This window comes from Nuphar pumila, chromosome 4, assembly GCF_984573655.1.
Source record: "Nuphar pumila chromosome 4, dmNupPumi1.hap1.1, whole genome shotgun sequence".
Classification (NCBI taxonomy): domain Eukaryota; kingdom Viridiplantae; phylum Streptophyta; class Magnoliopsida; order Nymphaeales; family Nymphaeaceae; genus Nuphar; species Nuphar pumila.
Genome location: NC_143252.1, coordinates 11,711,620 through 11,728,237, shown reverse-complemented (window position 1 = coordinate 11,728,237; position 16,618 = coordinate 11,711,620). Strand labels below are relative to the sequence as shown.

At 35.3% G+C, this 16,618-nt stretch overlaps 1 protein-coding gene across 3 annotated transcripts in view; it reads left to right on the top strand.

Annotated features, from left to right (window-relative positions):
• The window catches only part of LOC149839374 (ABC transporter B family member 25, mitochondrial-like), a 248,133-nt gene that overhangs the window by 122,088 nt on the left and 109,427 nt on the right, over positions 1-16,618 (top strand). For all 3 annotated transcript variants that reach the window (XM_090002513.1, XM_090002512.1, XM_090002511.1), the window contains exons 13-14: positions 7,270-7,358; positions 7,922-7,977. In XM_090002513.1, coding sequence (XP_089858639.1) covers positions 7,270-7,358; positions 7,922-7,977 — 145 coding nt within the window. The remainder of the gene's footprint in view (positions 1-7,269; positions 7,359-7,921; positions 7,978-16,618) is intronic.

The following is a 16,618-nucleotide window of genomic DNA, read 5'->3' as shown; positions in this document are numbered from 1 at the left end:
ACTATATATAAAGTATCTTAATTGGCTTCTTGACACGGTATTAGCAATCTGACAATGATTTGGTATGCTAGTGATATTGTGGTATTTGATGCAACCTCAGTATTACAAGTCTGCTGTACATGGTTAGCATTGAAGGCTTTTCAAAAGACTTGGGGCTGAGAATTAATGGAGAAATGCACTCTTCTAGTTCTCAATGTTGATCCTTACATCACCCAAACTTTCGAGGTTATTTTTGGCTATTGATACTGTCAATTACCTATCCCATACCTAGGCATGTGTTATCTCAAGGAGAGTCAGAAAATTCCTATTGGGAAGAGTGGAAGAGCATGTTTCCAGGAAAATACAATTTGGGACAGTGTGTTATCCCTTTCTTGTAGGAAGAATCACATCAATAAGTTACACTATTACTTAGATACCAACTTATCTGTTGGCGATCCTGAAAATTCCTTGGAGGGTTGAGCAATGGAATTGAAAAGATCATGTGAGTATTCCTTCAGAGAGGCACAAGTGAGAGGGGATATCTAGTTCAGTGGGAGCTTCGTGAGAGGTGCAGACTCAAATGGCCGGATTCAGACTTATCTTGGATTGACCTTCCACGGTTTGGAGTCTCATGAATTTGATGCTTTGGTTTCTGCTACTCTTACTCTGTATTCCCTCTTTCTTGGCCTTAGGGTGACATCTTGTCCCCTGCCCATGTACTACTGTTATACTCTATTTTAATGCCAATGATACTTTGTTTTCTCCCTCAAAAAAGAGAGAGGGGATATCTAATTAACTGGGGTAAAGTCATGCTGCCTTTTGAATTCGTAGGAAGCTGATGTAGTTTAATATGGTATTGTTGTCTAAATGATGGTGCACATTTGCATAGATGTCCGGCTTTGGACCAGATTCCTCACAGCAAAGTAATTCCGTTAATGAACCTTAGAACTATTTCATGAACAAATAGAGGTGAGGATCAGTAGTTTGTAAGGACTGGGTATTCATTTTTCAAGAATCTTCATCGTTACTTGGCATTAAAATGAGCAATGGAGGCAAGCTGAAGCTTTGGGCTGAAGTGGTACAGTATGAGAACACTGGTGGAATGGTGCTCCCATCTGTCTAATCTCACCAAAGATAAAAATATTCTCATTAAATAATGCTGGTTGTTAATAGAAGGCTGGATTATATTGTTTAACGAGGATGAAATCAAGAAGATGTATTTACCAAACCCAGTGTTGTAAATATCGTACCATATCGTATGAATACGGTACAATACATATCGTTACTATTTACTCTAACGATACGATACACACTCGTATCATGATACGAGTGTGTGTCTTTTCCGTATCAGGTGTATCGTATGATGTACTTCAGGCGCACTTTAAAAGGGCAAAAACTTTTTTTTCTTACTTCGAGTTTTAAAGGCCTTCCTAGGGCTGATTTCTCTATTTGTGTAGACGCCATTAGAGGGAAACCCACACACCCATAGGGGACTTGAGAGCGTTTTGGGGTCCGATTTTTGTGCAAGGAAGAGGCCTTTGTAGTTTTCTCTCGTAAGAGTGCATTTTCACTTGATTTTCACTCAAGGAAGTAAGATAAGATAAAAAATCCTCATTCTTTGCTTCATTTGTATATAATTGAAGTTGGAGGGTAAACTCCTTTCTTTTTTGATGTTTTTAGAAGATATTACTTTACTTTTAGTTTTTTACCCTTAATTCCATTTTTTGTGCCCTTAGAACTCAAAAATTGTCTTTAAGTGTGTTATTGAGCATTGATTGACATCTTTGTAGTGATTAGATTTGGTAATATGTGCTCTAGGAGGTCGATAGAGGGTGGAGGTCTTGGAGGATGCCTCTCAAAGGATCTTGCATTAAAATATTATGCACCAGTTGACTTGGAGATGTGTTTGAAAGTAATAGTGAAGCAAGGTTGTAAGTATTGTATCGTAACCCGTATCGGTCGAGCCCAAATTAAGATACGTATCGTATCATAAAAAATCATAAATTTTAGTAAAAAATTCTTTAAAAATATAAAAAAATCTAAAAAAAATCATATAATAAAATAACATAATTTATTTATATAATAAGATTAATTAAACATAGATATGTTCTTAAACATTAAACAACCACACATTTGGTTGTGCAGTCACACATCTAATCACAACAAATATAAATGGTTAAGACAAAATCATGATATATTTAAAAGCCGAAAGGTTTTCATAACTCATTACAAAAGTTAAAGTTACATTTTTTAGTTATAAAATGCCTTGCTAAGGGGAAAGACATACAAGCTAGAGTTCATAAACATATAATAAAAGTTATCTTCAGGGTCAAACTTCAGCTCAATGATTTCCTTGTTTTATTTCATCATTCAGTGACTTAAGATGATGATGGGTCATCTTCATTTTTTGAATCAGGGACCACCTTTGGCAATTTCTTTCCGGCAAATGCTGCACCTACTCATGCCTTTCTTTTATCATATTCTATAAGATTACTAAGAAGCTCAACACGAATATCAATAGGAATGCGATGTATACGTAATTTTATAGTGGAGTTGTTGTGCCCTACAACATGACATTTAAATTTATACAATTCTCCATGCATTACAAAACCACACAAGTTATATTTCACTATTCCTTTCCAATACATATCCAAGACAGTTGGTGTACAATATTTCAATGTAGGATCCTTTTCTCATCGACCTCCACCCTTCATCGACCTCCTAGAGCACAAATTACTAAATTTAATCACTACAAAGATGTAAAACAATGCTCAATAACACACTTATGGACAAATTTTGAGTTCTAAGAACACAAAAAATGAGATTAATGATAAAAAACTAAAAGTAAAGTAATATCTTCTAAAAAAATAAAAAAAGAAAGGAGATTACCCTCCAACTTCAATCATACACAAATGAAACAAAGAGCGAAGATTTTTTACCTTATCTTATTTTCTTGAGTGAAAATTGGATGAAAATGCAGTCTTACTTGAGCAAACTGCAAAAGTCCTCTCCCTTACGCACGGATCAGCTCCCAATTTGTCTTCACGATTCCTAGGGTGCGTTAATACCCTCTAATGGCCTCTACACAAATGAGGGATTCGACTCTTAAGAGGTATTTAAAGCCCCAAAAGAAAAAATTACGATTCGACCCTTTTTAAAATGCATCGAAAGTGTATCATACGATACACCCAATATCATATGATGCATACGATATAGATACGATACACACACATGTATCATATCGTTAAGTAACGATACATATCGCACGATACTTACAACATTGTAGTGAAGTATAACTTTTGTTGTTTTGTAATGCATGGAGGATTGTATAGATTTAAATGTCATGTTATTGGGCATAGCAATTCCATTGTTAAATTATGTACACATCGCATTCCTTTTGATATTCATGTTGAACTTTTTACTAGTCTTATAGAAGATGATAAAAGAAAGACACAAGTACTTGCAACATTTGTTGTAAAGAAATTACTAGGGGTGGTCCCTAGTTCAGAAGATGAAGATGTCACATAATCATCTCAAGCCACTGAATGATGCAATAAATGAAGGAAATCATTGAGCTGAAGTTTGATATTGAAGAGGACTTTTATATATAGACATGTTTCAGAACTCTAGCTTGTATGCCTTTCCCCTTGGCATGGCTGCACATCCAAATGTGTGTTGTTAAATGTTTAATGACATATCTATGTTTAGTTAATCTTATTACATAAATATATTGTGTTCTTGTATTCTATGATTGTTTTTTTTTTAGATTTTTAAAGAATTGTTTCGTGAAATTTACAATTTTTACGATACGCTACTATACATATCTTACTTTGGGCACGACCGATACTGGTTGCAATACACTACTTACAACCTTGACCAAACCTATTATCACCATTAAGACCCAGTGAGGCAGACAACTTCTTTACTTGGAAATGTGAGAGGTCAGGAGTCTTTTCAGCTGCATCCTGCTACCACTCACTTATCTAGACAGAGTGGAGCATTTCTGTAAAGGCATGATCTGGAGTTTCAGCCGTTCTTCGAGGGCTAAGGTGTTTGCCCGAATGGTATGCATTGATAACTACCTACTGTTACATGTGCCAAGAAGAGGAGTCTATTATTCACCTTTTTGGTTCTGCCTATTTTTTCAAAGGCTAATTATCATAGCCTGGTCATACATCTTTTTCTTGTCACAGGGCAATTGTATTTCAGAGTTGTTATTGGGTTTAAGTCCTTAAGGAAAAGGAAAAAATGACGATTAGTTTGGAAGTGGCTACTTTCAGCATGGTTGTTCACATGGCTGAAAAAAAGGATGCTATTCAAAGGGGCGCCCTCAATTCCTGCTTCTATTAATTTGATAATACAAAAAGATATTCTAATTTGTGTAATTCAGAAATGGCCTAACCATTAGCTATCTGGATTTGGACAATCTAAATTTGAATTTATGATAGTGGATTGACCGTATATTGCTGTATACTGCTGAATCAATCAGTGACTTCTTGTCACTGATTCTTCCAATATGATTAAATTTTATTCTATCTCAAAAAGGAAAAAATATGTTGGTGGTAATATAGTTCATAATGTAAAAATATTAAATGGGTGCTCACAATTTATTATTATTTTTATTGCTATATGTGGGGTAAAACCCTACAATAAAGAAGACCTTAGGTACAGAAATTGGAGCTTTAGCTTGACAGTATGGGCATGCTTGCTTAAAAGGCATCAAAGGGTAATTGATTAAATTCAAGGTTTCTGGGGAGTATCCGAACTTGAAATTGTGGCTCGAAACATTGTCAAGATAATTTGATCTCTGATTGTGTACTTGTTGAAGAATGAGCCGACCACTCATAAGCAGTCAAAATTCTGATAAGGACCTTTTGATGCTATCTTTGATATTCAAGGTCTGATCCAAGATCTGAGATCTAAATGATCCAAGATCCAATCTAAAGCCCAAACTTTAGAAGATTCAAAGCCCATTGTCTAAAGTCCGATCCAAGATGTAGGATCCAAGATTTAGTTGATGACCGAAGATCTAAACAATCCACAATCCAAGCTTTAGAGGATCCAAATTTTGGAATTTAGTCCAATCCAAAGTAAGTGCCAAATGATCCAAATGGATATAACTCCAACTGTTGACCCAAAAGATTTGTATCCGAAGTGGTCCAAATCATGGTTGCCAGTTGAGGAAGCGGGAGCGGGAAGCGATACGGGAAGCGAGGCACTTTCAAAATTTTAGGAAGCGGGGAAGCGTGGGACCACTTAGGACCGATTCGGGAAGTGTCTCGGAAGCGACCTAGGAAGTGTCCCGGAAGCGACCTAGGAAGCGTCTCGGAAGCGAGGGGGAAGCGAAAAAAAATAAAAATAAAAAATACAAAAAAATTTAAAAAACAGGGGAAGCGAGGGGGAAGCGAGGGGGAAACGAGGAAGAAGCGTGGGGGAAGCGAGGGGGAAGCGTGATGGGAAGCGCACTTCCCATTAAAGGGAAGCGCGTCTCCCATTAAAGGGAAACACACTTCCCAAAAAAGGGGGACGCTTCCCCCCACGCTTCGGAAGCGCGACGTTTCGCGCTTCCGAAGCGCGCTTCCCCTTTTAGCTAGGCGCTTCCGGTAACCCTGGTCCCAATGAGCCTGATAGCTCTAAACTTCTCCACATGAATGAAAAACTCGAGGAGAGAAGCTGGAGTCTTGACAAAATTTTCAGCAAAAAGGGTGGGTTGTGGATGATATCGGCAATGTCTGGCTGAGTTTTAGAGATCTAGTTTGCAGACCAAATCTGAGGGTTGACAACTTTAGGAAGAATGGAGAAAGAAGAAAGAGGAAAGAAGACAGAAAGTAAGAGGAAAGAAGAAAGGAAACAGAAGTGTAAAGAATGGAATTGGAGAAAAATAATTTGACAATAGAAGAAATTGAAGGATGATGGAAGGGAGCGGACAACAAGAAAGTCACAACCGTGCTACAAATATTGTTGTTCTTTTTTTTCCTACTGTTCAGAGTCACCATAGGTCTGCTGGGAAGGATTTGTGCTTTGATACCGTGTCAGTTCTGCATGAATCATGTGAGGCAGATGAAGGAAGAAGAGGAAGTAGGGTATTGAAGGAAGATTGAGAGTAAGGAGGAGATGGGAGCAGCAGCTATTGATGCTGAGTCACTCCTCCCTCTCATTAAAGTATATACTGTGAAACATGGGTGCTTCTGTACCTCTGAAGCACCTGCTTTGACACTGTTGTGTGGGTCAACAAGTGTTGGGTGCAGTCAACCTCGCACCCGACCATGTTCATCCAATTTTTTACTTTGTCAACTTTGACCAAGTCCAAACTTATCCAAATTTGAAACACTTAAAAACCTAAAGAAACTTATAGTTGTGTGTGTGCATTTATGTGTATAGAATATCAATTTGCTACAGTTGTTTGTACATGCAATCTAATAGAAAACACTTTTCACAAATTTTCCAATGTTTTTTTTTTGTAAATTTTAGCTTACAAATGTGATCTATACAGTTTCTTTAGTAGAAAACACATTTTAAATCATTCTTTTTGCAAAATGTAAGTTGGTTTTTCAAGGGATTTAAAAATCAATTTCCCATTCATGAATCATAAAATCTTATTTTTACGTCCAAAAAATGATGCCTAGCAAACCAAACATGCTAAACACATCTATGAGGCAAGATTGAGTGGGTATAACTTGCACCTATGATTTTCCAATTAGATTGTACATACAATGGTAGTAGCATGTTTATATATATATATATATAGAGAGAGAGAGAGAGAGAGGTCTCTAGGGATTACAACACATACCCTTGACCCTAGTACATACTAAAGCGACAGAATTCCACAATGGGTATACAATAGTTATAATTTGGTATACATGTCCATGATGGGGACAATGGCATAAAATGCCAACCCACATATTAACATTAAGACCGCTGTTTATTAAGGTTACAATGAGAAGAACAAGGAAAAAATGATGTCCTTGTCCCTGCTATTTTGCACACTAGTTACTTACTCTAAATCTGCTCGAGCAATGCAGTATAAAAACATGGATGTGTTGGTCAACAAGGTTATTGTATAAATAACACATGAAAATATCCAGTTCATGTCAGGATGAGATACAAGCATATGAATATGTGTAGAGGGAAAGACTTGATAGACTATCTAAATTGCCACTGTGTTGTAGTATAATAGTCATATTGCATTGTTGCAAGATTACTTTGCTCTGATCCTCAAGGTTGTTTCTCGATATGCTTTTTATTGTTCATCTGTTCAGCTTATCTCCTTTTTCTGTTTTTATATTCCAGCTACCTAACAGATCGGAAGATACTTGATGGTGTATCATTTGAGGTAGCTGCTGGAAGGAGTGTAGCAATTGTTGGCACCAGTGGCAGTGGTAAGACTTTTCAAGTCCTTTAAGATGTGTAATATGAGGATAATTCTAAGATATTTGATTTTTTTTTAATTATTGCATTTAAGAATTGATTTTGCTAGTCAACTTGCTTCAGCTAATCTCATCTTCCTAATAACAACCCTATTTTAGATTGCTGATGTGGATGGCCTGATTCAAATAAGTTAAGATAAACTAGTAGACCTCATTCTCCACAATAGTTTCCTCTGAGTTGTTTGATTTCATTTTATTGGTTGTCTTGCAACCAATTGTGATTATATGTGTACTCTACAAATGATTACTTGGGTTTATTTTCATTTGGAGTCATGATGTCTTGGCATAGTGTATTTTACATAACTGCGGACATATTGCATCAACTGTGACATATTTTACATAATTACAGCATTACCTTAAACTAATGTTAATAATCTTCATATGGTTTACTGTTAGGATTTTTTCCTTTCTCTAGACTTCCAACAAAATTCTCCTTCCTCCCTCTCTTTTGTTTATTTGTAATATCATTGTCCCAATAACTTTGCTTATTTATTAATGAGGGTGTGTACTTGCAGGTAAATCAACCATTATTAGGCTTCTGTATCGGTTTTTTGACTCTGATTCTGGAACTGTAAGGTTTCTCTTTCTCTCTCTCATATGTCAAGTTAGTTCTCTAGTATCCTCTGCTTTTGCCCAGAACTTTTGCTTTATACTTTTCATCAACTGTATCATGACATTAATTATGGCATGCATAGAAAAGGAATATTCCCTACGTGTTGGTCCTTTGTAGTCTTGAATGTGGCATTATTATAGGTATTTACAAAGGCAACTTATCAGAATCTGGGTGCCTTGCCTCACATAGGGTTGAATTAGCCAAGCTAGTCAATCATCTTACATTTTAGGCCTTTGTGGAACTTCGCTCTAGAAGCAATATATCGATAGGATCTTGATAGGTTGTCACACTGTTTTTCTGGACTCCGTTCCTGAGCCCCTTGCATGCAATAATCTAAAATATAGAGGTTGAGAAATTATCACCAAGCATGTGCTTTGCAGAAGATTTGGAAATGGTGGTTATTATTTAGAGCAATTGGAGCTAACCTTCATATTTATTTGCTTTCACCCACTTCTTGCTCAACAAGTACCAACCAAAGATCTTGGTTATGTGGTCGATTGCAACTTGGTACTGGATTGCATGAAGAGACTACAAATAATGAGGAATTTGAGTCATGCACTTCTATGATCTTTGGGCCCATCTTTTTTACATGCATTCAAGACAAGGCTAGAGTTCATTATTCAATGCTCTCTTTATGATTTTCTTTTTTTTATTTTATTTTTTTCTGTCTTACAATAATTTGGAAATGGCTTTTAATGGATTGACCAATAAATATTTGTTATTTATGGGTCCACAACCCCACAAACATCGTATGGTGGGGGTTGGTTACACTAAACGCTGAACAGCCACGAGAAACTGATTTTAGATTGTTGTACATCAAATCCATTTGGAGAACAAAATTAAAAGTGGAAAAAGTGAAATATTCTTTGTCGGATCATGCAAAAATTGTTTTGCGGAATACTGATCTGATCGATTGCAGATCTTCTCTGATCAGTTTCACTGTTTTATATGTGAACACAGAGGGAAATTAGAATAAAGAAAAGATACATACCAGGCCAACATCATCTGAGCAAGATCAGTTGCTCTGTTACCATCTTGATTTTGAGAAGTTAGGAAGGGAAAGGCTAGTTTTAGAAAACCCTAGCCCCCAATAATTTTCAATGTGTGCAGCAGCATATTAGGATTCTATTTGTATCAAAAAATGCCTATTAGACTGCTGTACAAGCAAAAACTTGGCAGCTTGGTGTGATCATTAGCTCTAGTAATAAGTGCTTGTTGTAATAGCGGATACAAATTTATTCTAACAGGATAAATTCCAAGATTCTCTTTGCCTTTTACATGGATGTACTCCATTAAGAAAAAAATATTTGTACATTTGGTTAACATAAAAGTTTTTTTTAGTGAGAAGTACGACTGGTGTTCATAAATATTTGATGTATTCATGATATTGATGACCTACGAAACCTTCAAAGGTAAGTTTAATGTTTCTTGCAAGCCAAGCAAACTCCATTTGCATGTGTGCTCATGTCTAGCATGGACTGCTCACACATTTCAAGTGAGTTGATCTAACTTCCATGTGCATCTGAAAGTGCATAAAGAACAGTTACCTATTTTTTGTGGGACTTCTTACTGTGAAATGCACATCCATAAGCGAGGTTTTCTTCTGTCCAAAGCCTCGGATCATGTGAACTAGCTTCCCAGTTAGACCATGTTAGCTTTTAGGGGGCATTATATCCAATTTATTACTCATGGCAAACCTTCCATCAGATCTGACTATTCTTTTTAGGGCCTCTATCTTACAAATGCAAAATTCCTGAGGAAAAAAAAAGTCAAATGGTAAAATAAGAACAATTTAATTTAAACAATCATGAGAAAAAAAAACATTTCTAAAGTATTTACAATAATCATTGAAACAAGAGTTAATAGTAATAATTTAAATCATGAATATTAAAGAAAAAAGACACTAAAAAACTTATTTCTAAAACAATTAAGAGACGATAATCCATGAAACAAGAACCACAAAATGTGAAGATAGCTTTGAGACCATCAACATATCTCAAAAGGTAGAAACAAAATATCAAATTACTAGAGATCATTATCAATATAGACTTTCAAGAGACAATCATGCTCAAACAATGTTTCAATACCTTAGGTAGATATTATACTAATATAAATCATCAATAATTCTAATCAACTATACCAAATTGTCAATAAGTAAAAAAAAATTATATAACATCAAGACTAGAATAACTCAAAGAAATGCAAGAGTTAAAATGTCACAACAATATCAATATGAAATAAATATAAATATATTCAATATCAATATGCAAACAAGGCATACTATAATGCATAATTCATGCAAGTGAAATCTTTAAGAATAACCATTTCCCTTATAATGGCAAAAGAGCAGCGAAAAAGATTAGAAAGCACATGAAGAGATTTTAGAAATCCCACATACAACAAATTTTAACATCAAAGGGAAATAAGAAGAGACACAATTTTCACAAATCCCACCAAGATTTTATAAAAGCCATAGTTTGGTCACTACAAGAAATCACCTCACTATCCTCCAACTCCATCCTCAAAATCCGAGTGTATCAGCATATAGGACAAGGGATCAAAACAAATGTCAGCAATAGCCATACTAGTGACCATGCACCAACAATACCAGCTATCTAAACTGACAATAAAACCAGCTACAACCACAAGAGGTGCACATACGCCACCTCACAAATGGTTGTAAAACTGTAAACACCACCATTAGCTACAATGGGTGCACATAACTCACCACATACATGGTTGTAAAACTGATAAAACAAAATCTCTTATCCAAAGAAAAATCACTCAAATAAGAGGGGAGAGTGAAAACATGAGAGGTAAAAAAAGAACTTGTAATGAAAACAAACTGAAGTCAATAGGAACATAAGGAAGATGATTTTGAAAATAATATCCAAATCAAGGCAAGAACAATAAAATTTATAATCTTCAAGAATATGAGATGCAATTCACGAGGACCAACATGGTCACAAGCAAATATTAGATTAGCCATCACAAATAAAGATCAATTCAAGTATTTAATCACATCAAATCATATATGCCAAACAAATGAGTGATACCCAGATATCAAACGTCAGTTAAAGCCAAACCGGGTGCCAACACGACACTCACCAACGAGCAATCTAAACTGACACGACAACATGGTGCAAACAACTCACCCCAATAAACAAATGTCTCTAGTTCCACAACAATTGAGGTGCACACAACTCAACTTAAACAAGCCAAAATAGATGAGTGATGGACTAAACCAAGGCAAGTGTAAAGTGAAAAGGGCCTTCAAGCATGAACAAATGTCTACCAATAATCCAAAGTGGACAAGCACAAAAGGGCCGCTATGGTCACACTCACAAATGCCACTAAGGGAGCATGCCAAAAGAAGGCACACAAAGTTGAAAAAAATCATATTTTATTAATGAATCAAGTATGCAATAAACATGCCTACAGTGGGGTAAGCACCCCTTTTTTATACACACAAGAGGGGGCAAAACTAGATGTTAGACTGGTTCTAACAACTAGATTTTTAGATGTTAGAACCAATCTAACGATTTCTAGCTGTTAGACTGTGTCTAATAGCTAGTCAACAACCTGTTGGCTGTCTATCAGCTAGATTTCTAGTCATTAGCCTATTGACTAAAATAAAAAATAGAAAATACCGAAAAATAAAATGCAAAAAAAGAATATTATACATATACATATTTGAATATATATATATATATATATATATATATATATATATATATATATATATATATATATATATATATATATACATTTTAACACTCCCCCTCAAACTTATAGTATAATGACCAAAAGTTTGCCAAGAAGGAAGTGAAACCTAAGAGCTGAGAGAGGTTTGGTGAAGAAATTTGCTAGTTTATAATATGATGCGTGGGGCAGATCAATGTTGCCTTGAAGATACTCCTCTTGAACATAATGATAATCCATTTCAATGTATTTTGTTCTCTCATGAAACATATGATTGTTGGAGATGTAAATGATGCTCTTGTTGTCAAAACACATCTTGAAAACTCCTGTTACTCAAATCCCCATGTCAGATAGCAATATTCTCATCCAGGCCACCTTCATCGTGGTAGTGGTCATGGTCTTGCACTCGGCTTCTGTTGATGAAAGTGAGACCTGTTAAAATATATGTAATCATGTATATATATATATGTATATATATATGTATATATATATATGTATATATATATATATGTATATATATATGTATATATATATATGTATATATATATATATATATGTGTATATATATATATATATATCACATCATACCTGATAGAGGATATTTTTGTAATTCTGCCCAATAGGGGCATTTTAGTCTTTTTACTTTACTTTTGTTTTGCCTTTTTTCTTTGTTTTCTTTTCTTATTTTTCTTTTTCTTGATTGTAAATGCATTGCATTGGGGTCCCAACTAAGAGTCGTTGGACCCCCAACGGTCACAAATGTGACCGTTGGGGGCCCAACGAGTCCTTGATCGGCCTCCCAATGCCCTCTCTCTCTCACTCACTCACTCACTCCTTTGCTTATAAATAGAGGGGTAATCCCCTATGTAACTTATGGCTTTTTAAGCCCTCATTCAATAAAGATTCTTATATTTTTGTGTTGCCTTTTTTAAAGGCTTATTGTGCTGTCCCTTAGTGAACTATTTCTATATTCCCCATTGTGGGTTTGTGTTTGTCCATTCATTGGACCGTGTGAATGCATTAAGCATTCTTGTTATACCTTTCTGCATACTTTCTAACATGTATCAAAGCTCAGTTATAATCAAGCTAGTTCTTTGGTGCATCGGGAAGCATGATATTCAAAAATTTGAAAAAGTGGTAAAGTATTTGTTACCTGTTTTCTTTCTCTACCCATTTGGTGAAGTGTTTGTTATCTCTTATCTCTCTTCCTTCTATTTGGAATTACTTAGCATGTATTCTTACACTTTTCAAGTATTTAACCCATGCATTACGCATGAGAAAAACACATGTTTTTTCTTTACCATTGTATATATATATATATATATATTCATATATTTTGCATGATTAAAATAAAAACGAAATGTATGTTTTTTTAAAAAATTCTAAAATAGTATGTTAACCATCATTGAACTTGTTTTAAGGAAACTAGATATATGTATCATGTTTGAATCTTTAAGCCTTTTTGAAAATAACTCTAATATATATATACATATGTATATATATAATCATGAATTATTAATTCTAGATGTTGTTAAAATGTAAAACTGTACATATATGTATATATAATAATATTATATTATTATATATATATATATAAATACATTTTTAATTTCTTTCTTTTCTGTATTTTTTTCCTTTATTTTTATTTTTTGTTTTTATGTCATCTAGTTCAGTTTGAACTAGAATGACTGTTGCTAGTCAAGTCCTGTCCAGACTTGACTAGCAATAGAGCTGTTGGACTGACACAGTCCAACAGCTCTTAATAGAGCTGTTGGACTGACACAGTCCAACAGCTCTTAATAGAGCTGTTGGACTGACACATTCCAACAGCTCTAAATAGAGCTGTTGGACTGTGCCCAACAGCTCTATTGAGTCCTCTTTCAGCTGTGTATATAAAGGGGTGCAGCCCCTCTTGTATTTTACTCCAATGCTTCTTAAGCAATTGGTTTTTCATATCAATAAAGAATACATTTTTTATTTTTATTTTGTTTCCAGTTATACCCTTTTTAAGGGTTATGCTTTAGTGTCATTCTTGACACTTGCTCTTGTTAATCAAAGCTCGTGTTTCGAAGATCCCCATTTCATTTCATGGTATCAGAGCCGCGGAAGTACTAAATCTTGAGGAAAAGCTGCCTCGGTTTCCGTGCCCGTTTGCAAAAGTGTTCGCCACTTGAAGAGAAGTGTTTTATCACTTCATTGGATAAGATTTCACATCTTGTTGTATTGTTTTTTTTTTTTTTCTTTCTTTCTCATTTTTCTTCTTGTTTCTCTTCTATCCCTATTCTTTCTCTCCTTGTAATCGATGGATGACAATGATAAAGTCACCATCATGCCTATGAAACTAAGCGATACGAACTATGTAACATGGGCTTCAATCATGAAGCACCATATATGGGGAAAAGGCTTATGGGGGATTGTGGATGGTTCCGATTCGGAACCTAAGCTATCTCTTACTAAAAAGGAGGGAGATAAAGAGGTCCCTCTATCGGAAGAAGAGAAAATCAAGGCTATTGCCTCATACGAGAAGAAATGGAAAGAATGGAGAATATCTCATGCGAAGATAATGTCATGGCTTATCAATAGCGTTGACATTAAAAAATGCTCAAGTCTTGCCAAATTTGATCATGCCGATAAGGCATGGGAATACCTTAAGAATATGTATTCCCTTAAAGATATTGCACACGTGTGCAACCTCCAAGAAAAAGTTCGAATGATGACACAAGGAGACAAAACTATTCGTGAATATTACAATGGGTTGTCCGAACTTTGGGAAGAACTTTCCCTTTTAGAACCAAAGTGGCATTGTGCCGAAGACATCGAGCTTCGTCAGAAACAACTCGATGCTGAACATTTTTACCAGTTTATCACTGGATTAAGGCCGGAATTTGAAACCACTAAATCGGCCCTACTTCACAGGGGAAAAATTCCTTCTATTGTTGAAACTATTGAAGAGTTAACAATGGAAGAAAATCGTCTCCGGAAAGGTTCTTTAAAAATTGAAGATGATTCCGTTTTAGCCGTGTCTAGACCAGGGAATCATGTTCGATCATATAGGCCTCCTCACTTTAACCGACAAAATGGTGACTATGATAAGAAGAAAGTTATTTGTCATCACTGTCATGAACCGGGACACTACAGGCCACAATGTCCCAAACTTAAGGAACTGAGAGAAAAAAGAGCTGCAATTGCTGGATCGGAGCCTAAAGATCAGGATGCACCAGTTTCCCTGGCCCAACTAATGGAGATTCTTCAGCCTCTCATCAAAGGTGCCTCTTCCTCATCTGAAGCTTCAACCGGCGCAGCAGCCTCATCTTTTTCTGATTTAGGTAAAATTTCTTGGCTTCTTGACTCTGGTGCATCTTTTCATATGACCCCAAATAATCAAAGTCTATCCAAATGTGTTAAAAATAAAACAAGTGTGTCAAAGGTCTTTACTGCTGATGGGACTTCTCTTGAAATAGAAGGAATAGGAAATTTTGAAAAAATTTATAAAACAAAAAATTTTTTTATTCCAGAAATTAGACATGTTCCCAAATTAAATTTAAATCTTTTATCTGTATCTCAAATTTCTGATTATGGGTGTAATATTTCTTTTTCTTCTCATGGTTGTTGGGTACAGGATCGCCAGTCAGGCAAGCTGATTGGGGAAGGCCATAGAGAAGGAGGGCTCTATTACATGGATTTTTTGGAAATGCCGAAGAAAGCTTTTTGTTATAATATTAAAAAAATAGAGTTGGAACTGTGGCATAAGAGACTTGGTCACCCACATATAGCCAAAATCCAACATTTTCCAAATCTAGGGAAATTTTGTAACTCTGAATCATTTGATTGTAAAGATTGTATTCTCGGCAAAATGAAAAAATTACCATTTCAGAACAGAACCTTTTTCTCTTCAAGACCACTTGAATTAATACACTCGGATGTTTGGGGTCCTGCACCAGTAATTTCTAAAGGAGGATTTGTTTACTATGTTATTTTTGTCGATGATTTCTCCCGACATACGTGGATGTACTTTCTCAAACATAAGTCTGAAGTATTTTCATACTTTCAAACTTTTCATAATATGGTTAAAAACAAGTTTCAAAATGATATTACTATTTTTCGCACAGATTCAGGGGGAGAGTTTTTATCCACAGATTTTCAAAATTATCTTAAATTGCATGGCATCACACATCAAAGATCTTGTCCTTATACACCTCAACAAAATGGACTGGCAGAACGAAAACATCGCCATATTATAGAAACCACTAGAACTTTATTAATAGCAAATCAAGTCCCTAAAGACTTTTGGGCAGAAGCTGCCTTAACTGCCACCTATCTCATTAATAGGATGCCATCTTCTTCGTTACAAAATATCACTCCCATTGAAAAACTTATGAACATTTCTCCAGACTACTCTAGATTAAGAATATTTGGGTGCAAATGTTTCATATTTACTGACAAAAATGATAAACTTTCCCCTCGTGCGATTCCCTGTGCCTTTTTAGGATATGCTGAAAACCAGAAAGGTTATAGATGTTTTGACTTCAAAAATAATAAACTATATGTGTCTAGAAATGTTTCCTTTCTTGAAAAGGAGAGCTTCTTTGATTTTAGAAAATTAAAAGACGTCACTGAGTACTCCTTTTTGCTAGATCTAACATCAACATCTGATGAATATGACCTTGATTGTAACTTTGATGATGATCACAGAATTATTGATCTTAATGTTGAAAATGAAGAAGTTCATAGAGATACTAGTATTCAATATTCCAGGCGACAAGAGTCTAATACTCCATGTGCACTTGAGAAATATTCTAACATTCCAACTAGACAATCATCCCGAATCTCGAGGCCTCCAGAAAAGTTTGTATCATACGAGTCTTTCTCACCCACATATAGGGCAGTTATTGCATTA